Source organism: Chenopodium album, chromosome 27 (assembly GCF_948465745.1).
Source record: "Chenopodium album chromosome 27, dcCheAlbu1.1, whole genome shotgun sequence".
NCBI lineage: Eukaryota > Viridiplantae > Streptophyta > Magnoliopsida > Caryophyllales > Amaranthaceae > Chenopodium > Chenopodium album.
Window position 1 is genome coordinate 23,555,116 of NC_137860.1, and position 21,493 is coordinate 23,576,608.

Consider the following 21,493-nt stretch of genomic DNA (forward strand, 5'->3'; position numbering starts at 1 on the left):
GGGTATTTAGATACCCTAATAAAACCTGCGGTTATTTGTTTTTGTACTTCTTCTTTTATTATAAGAGCTACGTCGGGTTTCATTCGACGTAACTTTTGTTTTACAGGTTTCATTGTGTTGAGCTATCTCTCTATTAATGCTTGGCATATCTTCGTATGACCAAGCGAATACATCAATAAATTCTTTGAGTAAATTAATTAAATTGGTTCTTTCATCTTTACTTAGTGTTAGTCCGATTTTAACTTCTCTTTTAATGGTTGGATCTTTTGAGATGTCAACCGTTTCTGTATCCTCAATTATTGGCGTTTTATTTTCAAGTGTTCCAATTGCTTTAATTATTTCTTTGTCATTTTCATCATTAGTTAAGCAATGCTCGTCATCTTTAGATAAAGAAAAGAAAGAGGAATAAGGGGAAGAAGACATATTATTGAGATCTGAAATCATTACATCGAATAGAGAAATGTCCGTTGGGACTTGATTGCTAACTATTCTAGGAGTAGAAATAGAAGGTGGGGGTGCTACAACTAAGGATTTGGAAGACTCGATAGGGGAAGACTCTGACTCGGACTCTGACTCAGACGATTCTTCGAACATTGGTCCTTGTCCTGTAGTTACTGAAATCTTCCTTCCATTTGTAGTGGTCATCTTCACTGTTTTGCGCCATCCTTGCTCTTGATCTTCTATTGGAGTGATGAATTTCGAGGGATCAAAGTTTTCACTTTGAAGGACTGTTTGAATGAGCGAAGAGTTGTCTTCTACATATCTTGGCTCATTCTTTTCTCTTCCAAAGAGGAGTCCCATGACGTTAAAGTCAATGCAAGGGGGTGCTTTCTCCTTATAAATTGGAGTTGGGATTTCGTCTAGGAAGTAACAATCCAAAAAGATCTCGAACCCTGGTTGTCTTATGCCATTTACAACGAAAGGTTCAGGAAATTCATGACAAGGATAATCCTCTCCTTCTCTTATAAATTGTCCATTTAGAGTGAGAGGATATTGATCCGTGGGTATTTCCCTCTTTTGTGCACGAGCATTCTTTCGTGCTCTCGACTTTTCCTGGGCCAGCTTAAGATCTTCGCGAGTTGGTTCAAAACCAAGTCCGAAAGTATCCAACTTAGGGAGGCCAGGTAATCCCATATGCTTGGCTATTCCTTTCTTCTTTCCTAGAGTCATTCCAGGAAAGTGTCCTTGTTTTCTTAGAATAACATTAGTTACCATGTTTGAGTGGAGGTCGTAATGAAGAGGGGTCCTTTCATCTTCCTCTATTAAGGAGACCTCTTCGCTAAAGCCCCACAAATTTTCATCATTTTCATCGTGCTCTACATTGATTAGTGGATTTTCCACCGTTTTGGTCCTCATAGATGAAGCATCGATGGTGATTGGAATTCCTCCAACTATGGCTTTCACTTGTTGGTGAAGAGATGAAGGGAAAGCCTTTAGATCATGAAGCCAAGGGCGTCCCAATAGTAAGTTGAAAGATGCTTTAATGTCCACTACTTGGAACGTAGTGGCATGTTCAATTGCACCCGCCGTTATGTTCTTGGTGACTGTTCCTAATGCTTGACAGCGTGAGTTATCATAAGCCCTTATCCCTTGAGTTGATGGGGATAAATCCTCATCTCTTATTCCTAGCATTCTCGCGGTTCTAAGTGGGCAAACATTGATTGCCGAACCGTTATCCACAAGAGTCATAGGAACATTCATCCTCTTACATATTACTGTGAGGTTTAGGGCTTTGTTGTGTTTGTCACCTTCCGGTGGTAAATCCTTATCCGAAAAAGTAACCAAATTGATTGGACTTGGAAGATCACTCGTGAGGAAGTTAGCTAGTCCCTCAGGAGTGGTGTCCGAATCTATGCCTACTTTGGCCAAAGCATCCATGACTGCAACTCTATGCTCTCGGGATGTGGCTAAGAGCTTTCATACGTTCATTTCAACCTTAGTCTTTTTTAGTTGTTTGACAACATCGTTGTCTTCTATGATTGGTATGGGAATTTGCTGGATAGTGGGCATAGGTTGTGTTAAAATGGGAGGTTGCATTCTCCCGGACCTGGTGAGGACATCTATGGGCGAATCTTCCTCATCCCAAATGTCACTTACTGGGTATATTGTTGATAGAGGAGTCTCTTCGATGTCTTTGAGGTAGACATCCTCATCATCACTGTCCCACACTCCATTGATCGTAGCATCTTGTGGGAGTTGAACCAGTTTCTTATCATCAATCAATCGTTGGACCAAATCTTTGAACTTAAAGCAATTCTCTATTGTATGTCCCCCTGATTGATGGTATGAACAATAATATTTGTCCATCCTTTTTAGTGATTCAAATGGTCTCGGTTCGAGAGGTTGAATTTTACCATTCTCGGAGAGCATTTTGAACATATTAGCATATGACGTCCCAATTGGAGTATAACGTTTGTTATTTTTCTTGGGAGTGTCAATTACTTGGAGAGAAAAGGGTTTCTTCTCCTTGGGTGGAGGTCTACTCTTGAGTAACTCATTTTTCTCTCTTAAAGCCTCATAGGTTTGGAACAACAACTTGTACATTTCCGACAATACTAGTGTTAACACATAGACATCTTGCTTAGTTGCAGGTTCTTGGTCATGAGATTCAACAACATCTTCGAAGATTTCTTCTTCAATAGTCTCGATAGGTTCTATGAGACTAGATGGGTCCACTTGATTTTCTTCGTCAGAAATAGCCAAGGAATCCGATAGTGGTGCGGTGTTGATGCTTGGCTTCTTGCTTGCAGGGGGCAATGGAAGCTTATTACTATCAATCAAGTCTTGAATGGCTTCCTTTAGCCTCCAACAATTTTCCGTAGGATGGCCCCTGCCTTGGTGATATTTACAATGTGCATTTGGGTTCCAGCTAGCCGTTCTCCTTTCGACAGGTGGGTCCCCAAATGGTCCAATAGGAGTTATAAGACCTTTTGCGTGTAAACGGTCAAATGCGATGTCATAACTCATACCAATAGGAGTGTAGTTCTTCCTAAATGGTTTCTTTTGTTCTTAATTGTTGTTCATTGCTAGGACTTCGTTTAAATTAAAGGTGCTAACATTGTTTGAGTGGGTGGATTTAGATGAAGAAGGATTATCGTTCTTCTTACCCTTCCAGCCACTATTGGAATTATTGTTAGCAGCTTTTTGTTTGGCTAGGTCATCTTCAATATTAATACCAATATCATAGACGGCCTTAAAGGTATGCAGATTGCTTTGGTACCTAAGATGCTTAGAATATTTTTCTTGGAGGTTCTTAATGAACATCCTGACAGATTCTTTTTCACTAGGTACTTCAACCATTTTTGCAGTGGTTTCCCTCCATTTATTAAAGAAGGAAGTGAAACCTTCATTTTCTTTTTGCTTTGGAATTTCAAGTTCCTTATGATCAGTTTCAATTTGAATATTGCATTTATATCTTTCAATGAAAGCACTTACAATAGACTCCCAACTAGAGGTCTTTTCTTTATCAAGTGAAAAGTACCACTGTTGACATACATCTTCTATAGACAAAGAAAATACAGAATGAAATGCTTTCTTATCTATCCCCTTAATATTCATTATAGTTTCAAATGCTCTTAAATGAAAGTAAGGGTTATCCATAGCCTTAAATTTAGGGATGTCATTGGGATTGAACTTCTGCGGGAGAAGGTCCTTATCCACCGAGACCCCTTGTGAGCTAATCCCTTGGAATCTAAAGTCGTTGGACAGCTTGCCCAAGCTTTCCTGGATTAGGTCCATTTTTTTCTGTCTCGCAGGGTCACTTATTTGCAGAGTTAATTTTTGCAATGTCTCAGCCAAGTTGGCTACCTGTCCCTTGACTTCATTAAGCTCTTCTTGACTAGCCATTGTCTTCTTAGCTTTCCTTTTCCTACTAATCGGTTTGTCAAAAAGTAAGATTTTCACGAAGGTGTTGTCCTTGATTAAACGCCCTTTCTTTCTTGTCCACGCGCTGTAAATTAAAAAGAAAAGGCAAAAATAGGGTATATATTTTAAGGGAAGATTTAATGAAGTTTTAAATTGGAAGTTTTAAATTGGAGGATTAATATCCGACTTACCCCCCTAAAACAAATGACGGAAAACACGCATGCAAGACTCTCTAGACATAGTCATAATGTGACAAACATGTTATGTGTGTGCTTTATGAATGTGTGTGAGTGACATGCTTTGACTCTTAGTGTATGACCATTGGACTTTAAGTGCCTAGACTCAATTAAAGACTTAAACGTGGTTTGAACCATTAATAAATTGATAAACTGATTAGTAGACAGTTTAATTAGACTCGTCGTGATGACTCGAGCAAGAAACTAGACTGTCGCTAAAACGACAGGACTGTCGCCACCGTTTAAAGCCTGTCGCCAGACGACAGAACTGTCGCCTGGCGACAGACATTAAACAGCGGCGCCACAGCCCAAATTTCTGTGCCATTGCTGGAACATCAATCTGGACTGTTTCCAGTAATTTTACTCTAAGTGGACATGCCTAAAGTCGTACTAAGTCAAATTGATTAATTTATTAGCCTTTAATTAATTCGAGATTAGTTAATTATTAGACAAAGTCCTTTTAGTCAATAGTCAATTTATTTAGTCTTAATCACAAGTCAAACAAACGGTTAACACATATATAGTATGCACAAACAAGGATGCACAAGTAGTTCACATAGTCACAATATGATGCAATGAGTTTGCAACCTAACCATGGCTCTAGTTCTCTAAAGTTCAAGGATATGGGTTAAGTCAAGAAGGTCCATGGTTATGAATCCGTATGCATTGCACACAAGCCTACCGTGAGGGTTGGTGCGAATGGACGGGACCCCGCGAGTTCGTGATGAAATCGAACTCGACTCCGTGGTTTGGTGGATTCACAAACTTTGCACGTACCCGTTGTTGCACATAAAGTGGATATTCTATTGGGCAGGTGAAGCAGGAACCCCCAGAGGGTTATGTCCATATGTAGAACACATATGGGTTCAGAAAAGTGAGAAAAGGACTCAATCAACAAGTAAAATCGAGCCAACAGTACTAGAAATGGTCAAAGCAAGAAGGCAGATCCCTGGCTCGGTATTGGAAGAACTTGGCGCCAGACTACAGGGACTGTCGCCGCAAAAGAACCCCTGTCGCCAGGCGACAGAAGCTCTTTACAGGCGACAAGCCCTGTTTTCTAGACGCTAGTTCCTACATGCCTTGGCAAGTTTCCGTGTTCTTAGAATTTTCCAGATTTCGCATCGTTTTTTCGATTCTAGTCATGAAAGATATTTCTCAAATTTCCTAAGTGTAAAAATCCTATGTTTTTTACTCATTGGTCTATCCAACGAGAACCTTTTAATGCGTATGACAATAATGTTAATCAAATCACGCACATGAAATACTTAGAATTTTTCGAGTCTCATCCGCTCATTCTAAATAATTGCCAAAATAAATTTCAGGAATATAAATAGAAATCCTCCCCAGTGGAGTCGCCAAAAACTGTAGGGAATATTTCAAGCATTATGATCCCAAACTTGAACCCCACTGTGATCATACACTAAAGTATGGTGGCGTTCCAAAGGGAAAGAAAAGAGAGCAAAAGAGTCGCCAACAAGTTTTAGGAACTTGTAAACCCAAAAGACAATCCAAAAGGACCATCAACTCCATAAGGTCTTGAACCAAACAGGGTTCGGGGATGAGGGTACGAATCCAATCTACAAAAGAAAGGACCCGCCCTATAAAATAGGCCTCTACTTTGTTCTGCTCTTATTCATGTGCGCTTTTCGAATAACATACAAACATTTTATTAATCCTACCTTGTTTATCTATGTTGGTTGAATATTAATGCACAAATAATACTATTATTGGCGATCACTTGAGTTAAAATCACATTAGCCTAAACCAAGATTATTAATCATCTTATTAAGTGTGATTTCAAGTACAAATTCCCTTTAGCAATCATAAAAGGTGTGATCAAGCAATAACAATAAAATATAATATCAAGCAACATAAATAATAAGGCAATAGATAATAATAACGATGATAATCATGATAAGGCATAACAAAGCTTAATAATAATAGCAAGATCCTGGCATGATACTAACAAGATTAATAACAAATCCTAGCATGTCACTAAACAATAAAGATCAAAGCTTTAAACCTAACATGGTACTAACATGATATTAGAAAGAGTAAAGGCATCCTAAACATGATACTAGAAAGCATAAAATAACATCCTAACATGATACTAGGAAGCATTAAAAGCATCCTAACATGATACTAGGAATCATAAAACAATAATAAACATGCTTTCTACTTTGTGAAAGAAATAGAGAGTAAGCTAATCTACTTACTTTGAAGCCTCGTACCTCTTTCTAATAACAAAATACACAAGTTAGTAAACTTCAATGAAAATAAATTAAGAACAATTAAATAATTAAACTGAAATCAAATTAAACAAAGTTTTGACTAGTTTTGGACCAAACCCTCAGAAATTATCAAACCTTGCACGTCTAGGGCAAAGGCAACTTCGAACTTGGCTAAGTAATTCTAAATCTTGTGAATGCGGAATATTGTATTTGTAAAAAGGTAGTTTAGAAAGAGAGAGAGAGAGTAAGAATTAAGTAATTCTTGAGAGAGAATTGATGGTAATTGATGAATAAAAACGGAGGTTTGAGACCCTATATATAAGGAAATAGTAAGGAAAATCATAGAATTTGATAAGGAATAAAACTGCACGCTGTCGCCAGGAATTCACTCTGTCGCGAGGCGACAAGGTCTGTCGTTTGGCGACAACCTGGTTTCAGCGCGTTTTTCCACGCGGAATCCGATCTTTAATCAACTTGATCTACGAAATCCGTACAGAAGATAAAAAAACGTATTTTAAAGATAATAATAATAATAATAATATTATTAAAATAATAATATTTTATTCCAAATAAAAGTCCATTTTAAAATAAATAATTATTAAATCTAATAATATTAGAATTAAAAAGAACCTTCTAGAAACTTCTAGAAAATTATAATTAATCCTAATAATTTTAGGAATAATAATTAACATTGGGCCCTCCTCTAGATCATTGGGCCGTATGTAAATAATTAACCGGGCCCAGTTTAGTATTTTGACCATAACTTCCTCAATATTCATCGGAATTGGGCTTATAATATATCGTTGGAAAGATCTCTTCCAACTACACTATTATTGGACCTTAATTATGGACCAAACTAAACTGGTTTGGCTATTTTTAAATAAATAGAGTTATTTTTTCAAAAACGGAGAGAAGAGAATTTTTAATAAAACTAAACCGCAACACTTGACTTTCAAACACTTTCACCTCATTCGATTATGGTTCGACGTGAAAGACATTCATCACTGGGTTTGGTTTTGGGGAGACACAAATGGGTGTCTACAGGTTGCTATCGGGTTCGAAAGTATTCGGTTCGGGTTGTTCTCGGTTTTGGGTTGTATCAGTTCGGCTTGATAACGAGTACAGTTCATTAACGATTCTCAAACATTCGAATCGGTTCAGTTTTAGGCTTTAAAAAATCGGATCGGGTCGGTTCACGGTTGTAAAATAACAGGTTCATAGCGGTTCGGTTCCTTTTCGGAACAGTTCGAAACGGTTTGGATTCACCAGTTCGGGTCAGTTTTTGACAGCTCTAATGATGATATTTTAACATATAAACTGTATCTATACAAAACAGAATAATATTTGCAGTTTTGCACCAACACTTGCACGGCAAGATAACTTACCACCATATAAAGACTAATGTCACATACTTCGTTTAAGAATTTTTTTTTATATAACATAATTCAACTAATGATATTTTTTCATTATCTTACTTTTTAATCTACTTTCTCCAAATTGATTAATATACCCTAAATATTGTTAACTTTTCTTAATTTTAGGGTTCGTTTGGTATCGCTATGGTTTTCTGTTTTTTTTGTTTTTAAAAGTATATTATATATGTCACATAACGAATCAAAAATTATTAAGACTTATTAAAATCATGATAATTTTTAAAACTGACAACAGAAAAGTGAAAACACCTTTTTCTTGTTTCCTGTTTTTGGTTTTTTGTTTTAAAAAAACAGAAAACTGAAAACAAAAAATGATGCCATCATAAATATCCTCTCTTCTCTTAAGTAGTAACTTTTTTTTTGTAAAAAATAAACCTCTATTTCAAATCCTTTGTATACATCAAGATAATTTAATGTCTTCCACACAAAGCACAGCATCGATTATCTGTTTGATAATCTTCTGCGGCATACCCTTACTCGTGTACTATGTCGTCGTAAATCCGAAGAATCCAACCTTCACCCTCGAGCACGCCTCGGTCACAAACTTCAACCTAACATTAGACAATCGTCTAACCTCCATCTTCAACGTAGTAATTAAGGCAAACAACACAAATCACAAGCTCAAGCTTAAGTACACTCGGGTTCGTGTTTCGAAATACAAAAACAAGCAAAGAATCGCGAAGGACGCCTTGAATAAATTCACTCAAAGGAAAAGGAACGTGACCTTGTTACAATCGAAGGCCGTCGCGCTTAACGTGAGACTTAAGAAATCCCCTGCGGTTGATTTTAGGGTTGAGAGCGGAGTTGGATACGTTGATTTCGATGTTTATATGACGGCAATGTTAAATAGGAATTATTATTTGAAGGTTAATTGTAATCATGCAATTGTTAATATTACTTCCCCTATTGTTATGGGTTCTTCATTAGGTAGTAATGTTGAAGAAGATACTTTTCTTAAGGTTGGATGCCGTGTTCGTACGCATCGTATCCACCGCTAACGTATTCATTTAGTATTAAATCTTAACTTGAAATCCATTTTTTTTTTTTTTTTTTTTTTTTGTGTGTGTGTGTGTTAAAATTAAGTACCTAGTATAATTTTTGTGATCTATATACAACTTTATATGGAGTACTATATTATTTTAACAATATCCCTATAGGAAAAATAATCTTTATTACTATCCGTTTCTTTTTAGTTGTATCAATTTCTTAAAATTAAAGGGAAGTTTCAAGTTCGTTGCATTACTTTCCTTTTTAGAATTAAGAAGTTATTAGGCAACAATTTATGCAGTTCGTTTGGCTAAAGCAACATGGTCTCAAAAACATCATTCACGAGTTTGACATACAACAGCATTATCTCTAGATACACTAGCTCTCGAAGGCTTCTACTTATAACTCTGACTTGGATTCTTTGCTTGATGATGTCTTGGATACTTGCACTTTCTTTGATTTCATTTCTTGGTCTCATGTTAAACGGAAAGGAAATTTTGTTGCTCACCATCTACCTCATATTATTCCTTATGGTGTTGACCAAATTTGAACCAATTGTTGTTGTTACAATATATGTTAATATATTTTGTTTTTGAATATATCTCTATGTTAGTTAAATGAATATTGAGAGTATAACCTTTCCTAGTTTGTTAGCGTAATCATAGCCTTAGATTGTTATTGTAACTTGTATATAACCTTTACACAACTAATGAGAATGATCAACAATCATAATCTTTCCTGGTATCGGTTTAGGGTTTCGATCCTTGGCTTTTTTATATTACTTCGGCGGTGGTCTTCGGTCAGTGGTCACGTGACCCAGGATAATTTAAAGGTTAAAACAAAATTGAAAGCAAATATACTACCTCTGTTTCTTTTTAGTTGACACATATTCCTTTTTATAAAATTTCTTTTTAGTTGACACGTTTTCTTTTTGGATAAATTTTTTACCTTGCATTTACAAGCTACCCCACTTGCTTTTTCATTCTATATCACTCTCTCTCCTCTTCTTAATATATGTGTCTAAATCAAACGCGTCAACTAAATAGAAACGGAGAAAGTAATACATATGCTACTATATTACTTCTAAAACCTCGACAAAAGTAGCAGATATTAAATTAGCATGCTTCTTAGGAGAATAAAGAATTTAATTTCCAGATTATAGTTTCTAAAAGATTAAATTTCATCTCTAAAAGCTTGCAATTTTTGCATTAACTAGGGTATCCTACGCGCGCGATGCGCGCGGAGTGGCTAGCTCTTGCGGAGAATTTGTTTTGACATGTATTTATACCGTTGGTTTAGGTGGTAGACCTGGTAATTTTAATACGTACACTATCTAGTTTATGTGCCTATATGGTATATTTGTAGTATAGTATAAGAAAGCCACAAAAAATATTTTAAGACAATTATTTTTTAAAACCCTAAAAAGTTTGATAGTGTTATTTCAAAATTATTATTAAATAATATTTAATTGATTTGCATCCCTTCATATTTTAAGCGTCGAGTGTTAGTTTAGAACTCTTAGCTTAATTGATGTGCATGTTTCAATAATACTTAGGGTCTGTTCACATTTACTTAATTTCAGTTCATCAGTTCAGTTCAGCTCCAATCAGTTTAGTTCAGTTCAGCTCCTAATTTCCTTCTCTCATAAAAAATTCATTCCAGCTCAATTCAGTTCAGTTCAGTTCAGCTCCAATCAGTTCAGTTTAGTTCAGCTCCAATCAGTTCAATTCAGTTCAGTTCAGCTCCAATCAGTTCAGTTCAGCTCAGTTTAGTAAATATGAACAGGCCCTTAGTGTAATATTTTTAGCGTGTTTTTCTTCAAATGGTTTTTTTGTGAGCTGTGGACCTGTGGTCATATGGACTATGGAGTAATAGTATGTAAAATGCTGCAGCTAAAAACTTAATAATATATAATTTTTCCTCTATCTTAAATTCTCTCAATAATTAATACCAGTTATTTTTTTTTTCCTGCCATCGATTGATTTCCCTTGATTTTAGAAATTTTAAGTTCTTTATACCTCTTGATAACATACGTCTGCTCTAATATCACTGTACTATTTAATATGAATCTCATTCAAATTCTATTATGTTTTTTATATGTACAATTTAAAAGCTAATAAACCTTAGCGATAGTTGTAATTAAAGGACAACAAGATAGTAAATAAGAAGAGCAATTACAAATGAGTAAAAATAAACAGTATCTTGGTTATAAACCGTCTCTTTGTATATACAATTTTTTTTTCTTTTTAAATAATAATAATATCATATGGAGTGTAAAACATTATAATTCTTTTATTAGAAAAAAAAAAAACATTACATGTTTTTGTTTAAAAAAACTGAATTAATTGATGACATATGAATAAAGAAAAAGGCATTAAATATATTAATGATAGTAAACATATTAATGAGGGTTAAAAAGTAAATACACATTTTGCACACAATTTGGTACACATTTTTGAGGGTATAATTGGTAGTACACTATTCCTAAGAGTTATTTTCTACTTTTTATAAGGTAGGGATATCTTTAGTAAACTAATTATAGGTTAATCCATTTATTCTTCAGCAATAATATGCATTGAAATATATATTTCACCAAAAATTTAAATAATTTTTTTTAAAAAAACAAAAAAACAAAAAAAACAAATTGCAAGCGAATGTTCGCTACGACCAATTAATAACTACAGTAGAGAGTGAGGGATAGCTCAAGTGGTTAGAGCTCCCTCCCGATTTCAGGAGATCCTGGGATCGATTCTCACCCCTACCCTTGTTGCTCTCTAAACACCAAAAATAGTAGTTATTTAATTTAAAATGAAAATAATACGCTAGTCGTACTTATTAACAAATAAAGTTGACTTTCAAACAATTGCATTACCAGGCCATTTCCTAGTTCCACAAACGCCTACACAATAGACAAGAAATCAACTTAAAAACATGTCAATTGTAAGAAAATAAATCTCTAAACCAAAAGCATAATGTCTTACAAAAAATGCATAGGTCAAACACTTTGTTGCTTGATAATCTTGTTCTTCGTATTCGGCATTCCTTCACTCATCTTTGATGTAGTGGTCAAACCCAAGTACCCAACCTTCACCCTTGAGCTCGTCTCCGTCTCCGGCTTCAACCTAACATCGGACGACCATCTCATCGCCTTCTTCGACGTGGTAATCAAAACGGAGAATCCAAACCATATACTCAAGCTCAAGTACAATAGTCTTAAAATTTCGATACACAAAAGCGGGCAAAAACTCGCAATAGACGCCTTGCATAAATTTAGTCAAAGAAAAAGGAATGTAACCTTGTTAAGGTCCGAGGCCGTGGCGCTTAACGTGAAACTCAAGAAAGCTCCGGCCTTTGATATCCGATTCGAGAGCGGTCTCGGATACCTTGATCATGACATTCAAATGACAGGGTTGTTATTTATGCACCTACGACGGTACAATCTAGAGGTGTATTGTAATGCCATTGTTAATATTACTACTCCTTCTAATGTTGGTGTATCGCCTAAAGCTAGTAATTATGATTATAATAAGGATTACAAAGATCATTTCTTAAGCAAAGGATGCAGTGTTCTTATCTATAGCGACGATTATGAATAAATACGGAGTAATAATTGTTAATAACTTATTCTGTATTTTTTTAAAAAAAGTATATATATGATAAATCAATAAGGTGCATTTTTTTTTAATGCTGGATTCAATACCATGTCTTATTATCTTCTACCCCGTAAAGTATTTAATCAACTAATCATGTTGTCTTTTACACCATTGTTTGTGTTGTAAATACGTATGTTGTTGTCGAAAGAATTAAAAAAAAAATGCGCACGTACCACGGTTCTAACTAATTGTAACAAATTAAATAATTTATGTCTTGTAAGTTGTAATTCGTTCTAACAATCGTGCAAAGCTAAATATTTAATTAATTATTCTATTTCTGCTTTAAGAATCACATAACACATTGGCATACCCCACTTTTCCGTTTTTTAAACTATTTAATTCCATAAGGAATCAAGGATTATGAATTGAAAAATCTTAACTGCTTTTTTTAAAAAAAAAAACTCAAACAGACTGAACAACATTATTAATCCTCTCCAATGGTGAGACTCAAGTGAGTATTTTTAGGCGAGAGAGGGTATTTTTTGCAATATATACCAATAAGTTGGTATCTAAACTTAGCAACTCCAAAAGATAGTTGCTAAGTTTAGATATCCAACTTGAAGTCTCATTTGACAAAAAGCGTGGACCCCTGTTAATATTCTAATATATTTTATAATTTATTTAAGTTTTACCTTTTCTTTTTATTATTTTTTAATCTTGTACTGTAATAATTGATGAGTCATAAATTGAAAGTGACATTTATATATTTCAGAGAGTATCACCATTGAGAATTTAGACTTTATATGAGTTGCTAAATTGAGAAGTGTGTATGGTATCACCATTGGAGGTAAAAACAACTCATTTTGCATTTCAATACTCAAACTTGAGTCTCACCATTGCAGATGGTAAAAGAAGATTTCCTTAAAAAAAAAAAAAAAACTAAATAAAATAAAATAAAATAAAAAACAATTATATAAAGATAAATTACTATTAGCCGTGGTACCAAGGCTCGTTCTTATACAAGATGTAGTATAAAATTCCTAAATATGGCCAACTTTCCTAATTCATTGGTACTTGTTTTAAGTAAGTTGAACGTGCAATAATGATGAATTGTTCATCCTTTCTTTGTCATTTAAAAATTAAAAATAAAAAAATAAAAAATCATTTAAACTACAATATCAACTCACTTTAAAACATCTTTGTCTACTATCAGATAAAAAACATAATTGACTAATACAAATCATCATTAGATTATCTATCCGATCCAATAAGATTATACTTTTCAATGATATAAGCGGAAAATGATCCACAATACAATTGTAAGATCTACATGATAATCATATTCATATCAATTACTCCCTCCGCTTTCTTTTATTTACAACACACTTTCATGGCATGAACTTTGAGAAAGAAATTAGATAATGTAAACGGATAAATTAATCAAAATAATCAATACACATTGTTCTAAACCCTTTTGCTATTCTTGGTGTTAAAATTATTTTGATAAAGTTGCTCTTTAACTAGCAACTTTGGTCAATTACTAAAATAATGTCTCCAAAGATTGTTTTGCAAATAAAAGAAAACAAAGGAAGCAAGTCATTTCATGTTTTGTCGTAGGGCTTGTTCCGATTTACTAAGAACAACTGAACTGATTGGGGCTGAATTGAACTTAACTGAAATGAACTGAATAGAGCTGAAATGAATTGTTTATGAGAGAAGGAATTTAGGAACTAAACTGAACTAAATAGAATTGAACTAAATTGAAATTAAGCTGAACAAAACATGCCCATAATAAAAGTTACTTCGCATTAGATCATTATTGATGACTTAAATCAATATGGTTAGAGTGCTCATATTCAGTTTTCAGCTTGAATTTGGTTGAACTCCAATCCAATCTGAATATCCCCAAAACCCATTCCAAACTCGAAGTAATATAAATGAAATTAGTTTTTTTTATTAAAATAACATGGAAAAAAACAACTATAACATAGTATATTTCCTTTTGGAAAATTTGTTCAAAAAAACCTTTTAAAGAGAACTTTTTGTTTTAAATTTTTTTTTTAAATATTTTTAGGCTAGGAGAAACCTATTTCTAAATTATTTTTATTCAGGACAACCAGGTAGAACTTTTCGACATTGACTGGCCTTTTTTCGACGTTGACCCCCTTTTCGCCCATGTGCATGTCACATGCCTCCTATTTTCTAATGACACCCCCTTTTCCTAATTCCACTCTATTTTCCTCCAATTAAACACTTTCTCTAATCTAATCTGCTCTCTCCTCTCCTCTTATTTCCTCCCAGGATTATCATGGGTCCATGAAATACTCTTCGCCACAGGAAAGCCACACCTATACCTCAAATCACCACCCAATAGTTGCTGCATAATTGAGAAGTTTTAAAAAGGGTGAAAAAAACCCTAATTTTTTCATCAACTATCGAAAACATGAGAGCTTGATAAATTAAGCACTTACTGTTGAAGAATATCCACCAAATAGCACATTTAGGAGTTCCCACATTGATAAAAAAAAAAAAAAAAAAAAAAAAAAAAAAAAAAAAAAAAACAAACACTTTATAAGACTAAGGGGCTACTCCTCCTATTGCCATATATATGGTTTTAGGATGGAATCTTTTTGGACTTGTGAAGTGAATTCTCTCTCTTGGTTTGCGGGTGCGACCCAGACCCGTATTTGACTTGGTATCAAGAGCAGGTTAGATATTGAGATTGTTTTTTTAAAAAAAAAATTTCCCCAACCCGGTGGGTTAGAATATTAAACCCACCGGTGGGATAGCCTAAATTATAGATTTTTTTAAAGAAAAATACTTATCAATATCGAGACTTTGTTGCTTGTGGATTGTTACCAACCATGTCAAATACGGGATTGGGCCGCACCCGCAAACCAAGAGAGAGAGTTCAATTCACAAGTGCGAGAAGGTTCTATCCTAAAACCATATGGCAATAGGAGGAGTACGCAATCTCTTATTAATTAAGCCTTATAAAGAATTTAACTCTCTCTTCTTTTATCAATGTGGGAACTCTTACATGTGCTAATTGGTGGGATATACTTCAACACTCTCCCTTACATGCAAGGTCCCTTTAACTCAAGGATTACATGATCCAATTCAATTTGGCCTAGAATACTTAATGCCATCAAAGGTCCCAAACCATGGGCCTGACAATATACTCATCCCATTAGAGCTCCCAAACCATAAACTTGGCTCTGATACCAAGACAAATTAGGGTGAAGAGAATATAAATGGCTTGTTTTTTTTTTATTGATCATTAGGTAGTGTATTGATACAAAACCTACACACATAAAATTGGAAACAAAATTCCTATAAGGTATACTAGCCTAACCATAAATCTTAACGATATATTCTCTGAATATTATCTTTACATGAAATAAACCTAGATATATTATTCACTTAATGATATCTATGAAAAATATATCACACATATATTTTCAGATATCTCTAACACTTACATCTGGTCGAAACTTGTTGGGAAAGCCTTCAGTTGCTTCGAATTGACTAAACTCCAACAATTAGGCTCTGTTCTCTTCATTTTAAGTTCAGTTCGGTTCCTAATGTCTTCGTCTTATAAAATATTCAGCTCAGTTCAATTCAGTTCAGTTCAGTTCAGTTCAGCTCAGTTCAGTCAAGCAGATCAGACCCTAATTGTATTGTTGGTTCATAGAGAGGAGAGAGATCGAGAAAGGAAAAGGAGAAGAGAGAGTGTTTAATTTGAGGGAAAACAGAGTGGAATTAGAAGGAGGGGTGTGATTTGAAAAATAGGAGGAACGTGACACGCACATGTGGGAAAAAGGAGGATCAACGCCAAAAAAAAAAGGCCAGTCAACGTCGGCTACTTGGTTGTCCTAAATAAACAAAAATTTATAAACAGGTTTCTCTTTGCCAAAAAAAATTTTAAAGGTTTTTCTGAACAAAAACTTCTCTTTAAAAATTTTTTTGAACAAATTTTCCTTTCATTTTTCTTCTTTTCATTTTGCATACCATTATTTACAAAAAAAAAAAAAAAAAAAAAAAAAAAAAAAAAAAAAAAAAAAAAAAAAAAAAAGAGGTGATCTGATGAACTCCTTTCTCTCTCACATTTGTTATTATGCTGATTGTTAATTTCATATATATAGGTTGTGATTGTAAGACAATTAACAATTCAATACATATAAGAATCAGCAATTATTTTTATTTTATTTTATTTTATTTTTTTGACAAAGAACACTAACAAACAAACAAAACAACAAACACAAGCTAAAAAGACAAGCAAAGGAAATGGCGATCACGAGCACGGACAGCCAACCAGTGCGCAGGAGCAACCAAACTTCGTGGCACCTTACGAAGTTGACAGGCAGAAAAGCGTGGAAGAATCTCCAAAATCTTCTGAAACAACCACAAACAGGAGATATCAGTAGAATGTGAATTCTGAAACAGGGATACCAGAGTAGCGCAGTCCGTATAAATGAGAAGACAAAGAAAATATTGACGGACGGCAGCTTGAAGCGCCCACAAAAAAGCTTGTAATTTCGCCTGTAGAGCAGTAGCAACTCCACTAGCCTTCGCACACCCTCCAAGAACCGTATCCGACAAAACCTCTCGAAAAACCCAACCAGCACCTGCACGATTATCCTGGCAGAGCCAAGCACCATCAAAGATCAAACAATGATCGAGACGATCCGAGATACCACCCTGTAGACACAACGACCGCAAATCATGGCAAGGAGAAGGAGAGTGTCTGGCCATTGACAGGAGCTATTGATGAAATTCACGGGCTTGCACGGCCTGAGTAGTCCATTCCTGGGAAAGATAATGAAGCACAGAAGGAGACCACACCGCGTGCCGGACAATACATTGATTCCTCATCCTCCAAATAGCCCACAGGAAAGAAATGTAAGACACCAAACCAACAAAATCCTTGGACTTTCTATAAAACGAATCAACAGCCACTACCCAAGCAGGAAAAGGAGTGTAGCTTGGGAGACTGCCATTCAAAGTCAAAAGGTCGGGAGACCGAAGAGGATTAATGAAGGGACAGTCGCAAAAGAGATGTGAGGTGGTCTCAAGGTTGGTGCGGCAGAAGATACACACCGGATTAACCGGAATACCCTTAGAAAATAAAGTTGCTAGAAAGGGTAAAGCATCATGGAGCAACTTCCAACCAAACATCTTAAATCGAGGTAAAACAGGGAGACCCTAGAAATATTTCCACCACGGCGCAGTAGCTGGAGTACTGACAATCAAAACAACAGATTGTCGAACCAGCAAAGAGTAAGCAGACTTAGTTGAAAACTGACCATCCCTAGTAAATTTCCAGTAAACAAAATCATCCATGGCTCGGTTCGGCCTTTCTAGCGCCAGAATGCGCTGTGCCGATGGACTATCAAGCCAATGAATCTTAGAAGTGTCCCACAAGCCGGAGCACGGAATAATAATAGAAGAAACGTGAGTCGGCACTTCCGACTCAGACACAGAAGACTTACAACTCAAAGCCCCAGGAACCCAATCATCGCTGAGGATCCGAACTCGAGAACCTGACTCGACCTTCCAAGGTATACCCTTATTAAAACAGACTGCCCCTCCAACAAGCCTCGACAACCCCAAGAACAGCGAGACATCGTAGTCGAGCCAAGAGAACAAAGAGAAGGATATCTCGCACATAAGGCCTTGGAAAGAAGCAACTGAGGATGCTGGAAAATACGCCATCGTTGCCGAGAAAGCAAGGCTTGATTGACAAGAGCCGTACTACGAAGGCCCATACCTCGAAGTCCTTTGGGAAGATGTAAAAGTGTAGCCGACTGGAACGCCAAACCCCGCGAAGAAGAGGAGGACCTCCACCGGAATCGGGCTAACATATTATCGATGTGGCTACAAATCGAAGCTGGAACCTTAAAGATTGACAAAACATGATTAAAAGAAGCCACCAACACAGAATTAATGATAACCAACTTCGCCGCTGCGGAAAGGTTGAGGGATGCAAAAGGCGGTCAAAAACCTTATCGATCAAGAACCGGAACTCCGAAACTTTACTATGACCCAAATCCAGCGGCAGGCCCAAATAAGAACCAAGAGACGACTGATGCCTTAGACTCAAACTTCTCGCCAGATTGTCCCTATAATCTAGAGGAGTATTAGGACTGAATTTGACAAAGGATTTCGTAAGATTAATCATTTGACCTGAGACCCCGCAGAACTGCTGAACTATTTGCAAAAGGTTATCACAAGCTACTGGCGAAACTTGAAAAAACAGCAACGAATCATCCGCGAAGAACAAATGCGAAATGGAAGGAGCTCCTCTTGAAATACGAATTCCCTGGATTTGTGACAAATTCTCTGCACGTCGCAGCAAGGCCGAAAAAACCTCCATACAAAGGACAAATAGATACGACGAAAGAGGATCCCCCTGCCGCAAACCACTTCGCGGCTGAAAAGCAGGGGAAGGAATACCATTCACCAAAACCTGATAAGAAACAGTCGAAATACACTGATGAATAATATGGATCCAATACACTAGAAAACCAAAGGTCGGGAGAGTACGCAACAGAAAGGACATCTTTATTTGTTTGCTTTGATGAGTACATCTTTATTTTTCATACATTCACAAGTACGAGTAGTATAATAGCGATTTGGTCTTCCATTTACTGGTTAATAATTGTTAATATCTTGGATATTCCCTGCGTCTCAATTTAATTATTCAAGTAATGAAATATCGGCAAGTGACTACTATTAATTAATGGAATTGTTCAATGATTTTTGATCTAGCGTATATGGAATACATTGGAATAGAGAGCATAACACACGAAACATTGACTGATTATCCAAGTATTAATACTCTCATTTTATATATGCAAGTGTCTTATTTTAAGCAGCACATTTATCAATGCAAAACTTTATCTAAATTATTATTAATCAAGTATAATAACTAAGTTGATATTTGAAAACTATGCTTTAAGTCAATTCATAACAAATATTCATATGGCTTTATTAACCTTATAAAGTATAACGCACATACATTAGTTAAAACGGTAAATGTGAACATCGATCATAGTTTTAATGAAGTACTCAAATAAAGACGAAGGTAGAAATAAAAAATTAGAAATGGCCTTGTTTGGTAATTAGCTTGTAGCCGGTTGATATATTTGATTGTATTAGCTAATTTGTCTAGCTAGTTATATTAGTTGGTTTAACTAGCTCGTTATAATTAGCTTATTGTGTAAAAGTGTTTGGTATATAGCTGTAAATTATTAGCTGTTTTAGTGTATTTTAAAGCTAAAAAGCTAATTGTTCAATAAGCTAATTTTAAAAAGCTCATAAAAGAGCTTTTTTAAAAGAGCTTTTTGAGCATAAAAAACTCTTTTGATAAGCTATTTAGTATTTACCAAACACCCAAATAAACTTTCATTTGGTCAAACCTTTAATTGCACAAAATAAGCTAAAAGCTCTTTACCAAACAAGGCTTGAACCATACAAAAACTCTTTAAATTAGTAAGACTCACAAATAAAGTTGACTTTGAAACAATTACATTATTACCATTTCCTAGTTCCACAAACACCAACTAACACAATAGTTTGTTATATTCAATATAATTCATGTCACAACGAACAATAAACAAAAATCACTTGAAATTGTTTACATTTTTCACCTAATGTCTTGGAAATCATGCATAAAATCCACCATTTGTTGCTCGGTGTTCTTGTTCATCATAATAGGCTTACCTATACTCATCTATAAGGTTGTGGTCAAACCCAAGGACCCAACCTTCACCCTAGAGCACGCCTCCGTCACCGGCTTCAACCTAACATCGGACGATCATCTCATCGCCTTCTTCGACGTGGTAATCAAAGCAGAGAACCCAAACCATATACTCAAGCTCAAGTACAATAGCCTTAAAATTTCGATAAACAAAAGCGGACAGAAACTCGCAACAGACGCCTTGCATAAATTTAGTCAAAGAAAAAGAAATGTAACCATGTTAAGTTCTAAGGCCGTCGTGCTTAACGTGAAGCTCAAGAAAGCTCCTGCCTATGATATACGATTCGAGAGCGGTCTTGGATACCTTGATTTCGTTGTTCGTATGACGGGGACGTTGCTTATGCACCTAGGAAGGTACAATTTGGATGTTAATTGTAACGCCATTGTTAATATTACTACGAAACCCGCCGTTTCGCAACCATCGCAGGATCATTTCTCTAGCAAAGAATGCAGTGTTCACATCGGCACCGATTATTATTACTATTAAAGCTTAATTTACTTGTAAAATTTTGATTTGTTTGTGTTTCTAATTCTTTTTATGGCAATTAAAAAGTGTAATGTCATATTCGATACCATATTGTGAGCAATAACGAACTTCCCAAAATTTTAATTCACCAATCTAATTGGCTTTGTGTTTTATAACTAAAAAAAATCTATCGTATACCGTTTGCTTTAAGAACCATACATCTCATTACAAGATACTTTGCTCTTTTTTTTTTCTTTTTTTTTAATGCAATACTTTTTAATTCATACTTGTCACTGTATTAATATGATCCATGATATCTTTAATTATTTATAACTAAAAATTATTAAAACAATTAAGGTGAGTCTAACAAGAAGTTACATTTACATAACTATATTGCTTTGTAATCTTTATTAACGGTAAATCATCAAAGTTAGTCAAAGTTAGGGTGTAAATGAGCCGATACGTTTGTGAATTACTCGCGAACAAGCTCGGTCAAAGCTTAGTCAAAACTCGTTTGTTAAGCTAACAAGCTTGAACAAAAATCTTAAGCTCGTTAAATAAATGAACAAAGCTCGAACACCATCATGTTCGCCTCGGTAATGTTCATGAACAACTCGTTTAAGTCAATTTGTAAGTTTTTTCATGCCCAATTAATATTCGAAAAATTTATGTATCTTTTATTCATACATATTTGTAAAAAGTACTAATTATTTGATCATGTAAAAGCTTGAAAACTCCGTCATTACCTTATTCTATAGAAAGAATATAAATATCTTATATGAAATTAAATGGATGTGTTAAAATTTGAAAGAAACCATTTTTTAAATGATAATTTAAGGCTCACTTATTTATTCAAGGCTGATTTGGACCCGTTCAAGCTCGAACTTAAACTCGAAATGCAAACGAGTACGTTCGTGAACA

At 35.2% G+C, this 21,493-nt stretch overlaps 2 protein-coding genes across 2 annotated transcripts; one reads left to right on the forward strand and one right to left on the reverse strand.

Annotated features, from left to right (window-relative positions):
- Positions 1–17,549: 17,549 nt before the first annotated feature.
- On the reverse strand, positions 17,550–18,906 carry LOC145619807 (uncharacterized). The gene is made up of 3 exons (XM_081674499.1): positions 18,349–18,906; positions 18,115–18,241; positions 17,550–18,043 (listed from the first exon to the last, which is right to left on the reverse strand). The coding sequence occupies exons 1-3, from the start codon at positions 18,904–18,906 to the stop codon at positions 17,550–17,552; spliced, it is 1,179 nt and encodes a 392-aa protein (XP_081530625.1).
- Positions 18,907–19,999: 1,093 nt separating this feature from the next.
- Positions 20,000–20,593, forward strand: LOC145619808 (uncharacterized protein At1g08160-like). Its single transcript, XM_081674500.1, has one exon. It carries the CDS (start codon positions 20,000–20,002, stop codon positions 20,591–20,593), a length of 594 nt encoding a protein of 197 aa, XP_081530626.1.
- Positions 20,594–21,493: the final 900 nt, after the last annotated feature.